The 2500-nt window shown below is 40.4% G+C and overlaps 1 protein-coding gene across 1 annotated transcript in view; it reads left to right on the top strand.

The window, feature by feature from the left end:
* Positions 1 to 2500, top strand: part of LOC138014561 (collagen alpha-2(I) chain-like) — a 13645-nt gene that overhangs the window by 5034 nt on the left and 6111 nt on the right. The window contains exons 7-10 of the mRNA XM_068861669.1: positions 1608 to 1661; positions 1853 to 1906; positions 2008 to 2082; positions 2311 to 2346. Coding sequence (XP_068717770.1) covers positions 1608 to 1661; positions 1853 to 1906; positions 2008 to 2082; positions 2311 to 2346 — 219 coding nt within the window. The remainder of the gene's footprint in view (positions 1 to 1607; positions 1662 to 1852; positions 1907 to 2007; positions 2083 to 2310; positions 2347 to 2500) is intronic.

Raw genomic sequence — 2500 nt, 5'->3', positions numbered from 1 at the left:
AAAACAGCGCGTTCAGATGACATTTCTTGTGTGGTGGAAGGAGTTAGCGAAGTTTACAAAATCAGAAATTTCTGTCATAGGAATGTTCCACAAAGAAAAAATGTCATGAATCTTTTCCAAGTAGTAGTCGTTTTTCGAGGTCTGCCATATAAAGGTTGACATAGAAAGTGACTGCCATTTTGGTTAACATTACGATGCCGTAGGTTTGTACGAAATGCTTCCATTAAATTGGAAAGAATTTTCTTTAAGTATGAGCTGCATTAGCCAAATCGTTGGTTGGAATCGGCCGATTATGCTTATATAGTTGTGCTCGTAGTAACGGCAAATAACATCAATTCCCTCTGCTTGAGGAATGTTTAGTGTATAGGAAGCTAACTTCAAGAGCGGTTAGAATAACATCATCTGAAATTTGCGCGTTTTCAATGAATTGATAAAATCGGTGGTGTCTTTAAAATATGACTCTTGTTTGACGGCGATGGGTTGTAATAATGATTCCGCGAAACTAGAAATGCGTTCTGTGGGGCCGTTCTTCCGACTAGTGTTTTCTAATTGATTTTAGTCAGCGTGTAGAATTCTGGTATGCGCGGTCGTTTTAGACCGATTCTTAACCATTTGTAAGTCATTTTATCGGTATTACCCGAACGGAATAGTTTGTTAATTATTGCGCTAATTTACTTTTCGGGCAGTGTCTAGTACAATAGGAGATGCGAGAGGCTTGTACAATTTACCGTCCGATAACTGTTGTAACCCACCCTGCTAGCAGAGCCTTTCTTTTGCTTGCTCGATTTTGGCGTTCTCGAGAAAGACTCTGCATGAATCGAGGAAGATCTTTATTGAATATGCGCTGCATGTTGCCAGGATACAGTCTCGAACCCAAGTCTAATATGCCAGATCTCGCCGCCATCTTGGTTTTTCATGGTACAGCGGGTCCAATTATAACCATCGGTTTTGTCACTAAACGGACGCTCGCACTGGAAAACCGGTTTGACGAGAGAAAACAAGATTGACTAGTCCAGAAGTTCGGGCTGCGGCGGCTTCAAAGAGTTGACGCGATTCGGTCAGAGCCTCCTTTCTCCTCCTCAGTAAAGAAAAAGACAAAAGGAGGCTCTGCTCGCAGGGTGGTTGTAACCCTTCTTGAATTTTTTGTACGGTATCCATAATGACTGTTGTTGTTTCTTTGTCATAGCTTTTTGAGATCAATTTCGCTATTGCGCTTAAGTAGGCTAACAGCTTTTCTTTCGTTCGCTGAAATTTTGAGGGCGGAAGACTGTTGAAGCAAATTCGAGCTTGGTTTCTTCCAAACAGTTTTCAAGAGCAACCGAGTTTTGAATTGATGGTTGCCATGTGGATTTGACATGGAAGGGATGAGCAGAAGTTTTCTTTTTGTTTGCGAAACATGTATCTCAAACGCATTGTTCTAGCAAAATGATCGAAATCCTTAAGTGAGGATTTTTTAGAGTAAGGAACAGGAGGAGTTAGTATGAATTTAAGACCTCTAGAGAGGAGTTTAACCTGGTCATTTGAAAGAGCATTTTGTGAGAATTTTTTTTTATGTATTTCTCGTTCTTTCTCGTTTCATGATCTTCTTGTTGTCTCACTTGTCTTAGGGCAGGAAAGGAGAACCTGGACGAGATGGAATCACCGGTCCACCGGGACGAAAGGTAGATTGAGTTTCAAAGTAGTAATGCGATTGTTAAGGGGTTTTCTGGTGTGCATAGTCTTTTCATCTGCTCGGATTTTCTCACGGCAGAGCACCATAAAAAGCATCTGCGGTGCACATCGTAAAAGTAGAAGATGGACCCCTATCGAAGCGACGTTTTTCAAGTTTTATCACTCATTTTTGTTGACGTAGGGTGTTGAAGGACCGCAAGGGCCTCCTGGATCACAGGGTTTTAGTGGACCGGAGGTATGTATTTTAACCTTAATTTATTTATCTTTCGAGAGAAGGTTTTACGTATGAAAACTCTTAATACCTGGGCATTGATTACATAAGTTTATTGGACACAGTTCAAGTACTTCTGGCCAAAAAAGAGTGGAGACACATCCCCATCTAATGGAGTGGCAGTGAACCTCGGGGAAGAGGTACCCAAAGAATAATAAAACAATAAATAAAAAAATGAAGTCATTAGAAATTAAGACCAACTGACGTAGAATGGCGAAAATTACCCCCGGGAAAAGCTAATGAAGCGATGGAAATAGTATGACAGAGCCTCTCAGAATATTCATTTTAGATTAACTCGTTCCCAGGTCACTTAACCGTCAGAAATTACGCTATATTTTTTAATTTTATTTTTATTTCTTTTTGCTCAGGGAATAGTGGGACCTCCCGGCGATCCTGGACTTCATGTAAGCAAGTATTTGAAATTTATCACATCTTAATAGCCACTGAGAATAAATTTTCGTTCTTGGGGGTTGCACGAAAAGGCAGGTCATAAAACGACAAGGTAGCGCTAACCTTCAAGTTGGAAAAAAAAACTGTATAAAAACGTTAGTCAGCGTA

The sequence above is a fragment of the Montipora capricornis genome, chromosome 1 (assembly GCF_036669925.1).
Source record: "Montipora capricornis isolate CH-2021 chromosome 1, ASM3666992v2, whole genome shotgun sequence".
NCBI lineage: Eukaryota > Metazoa > Cnidaria > Anthozoa > Scleractinia > Acroporidae > Montipora > Montipora capricornis.
This window is presented reverse-complemented; position numbering and strand designations above follow the sequence as displayed.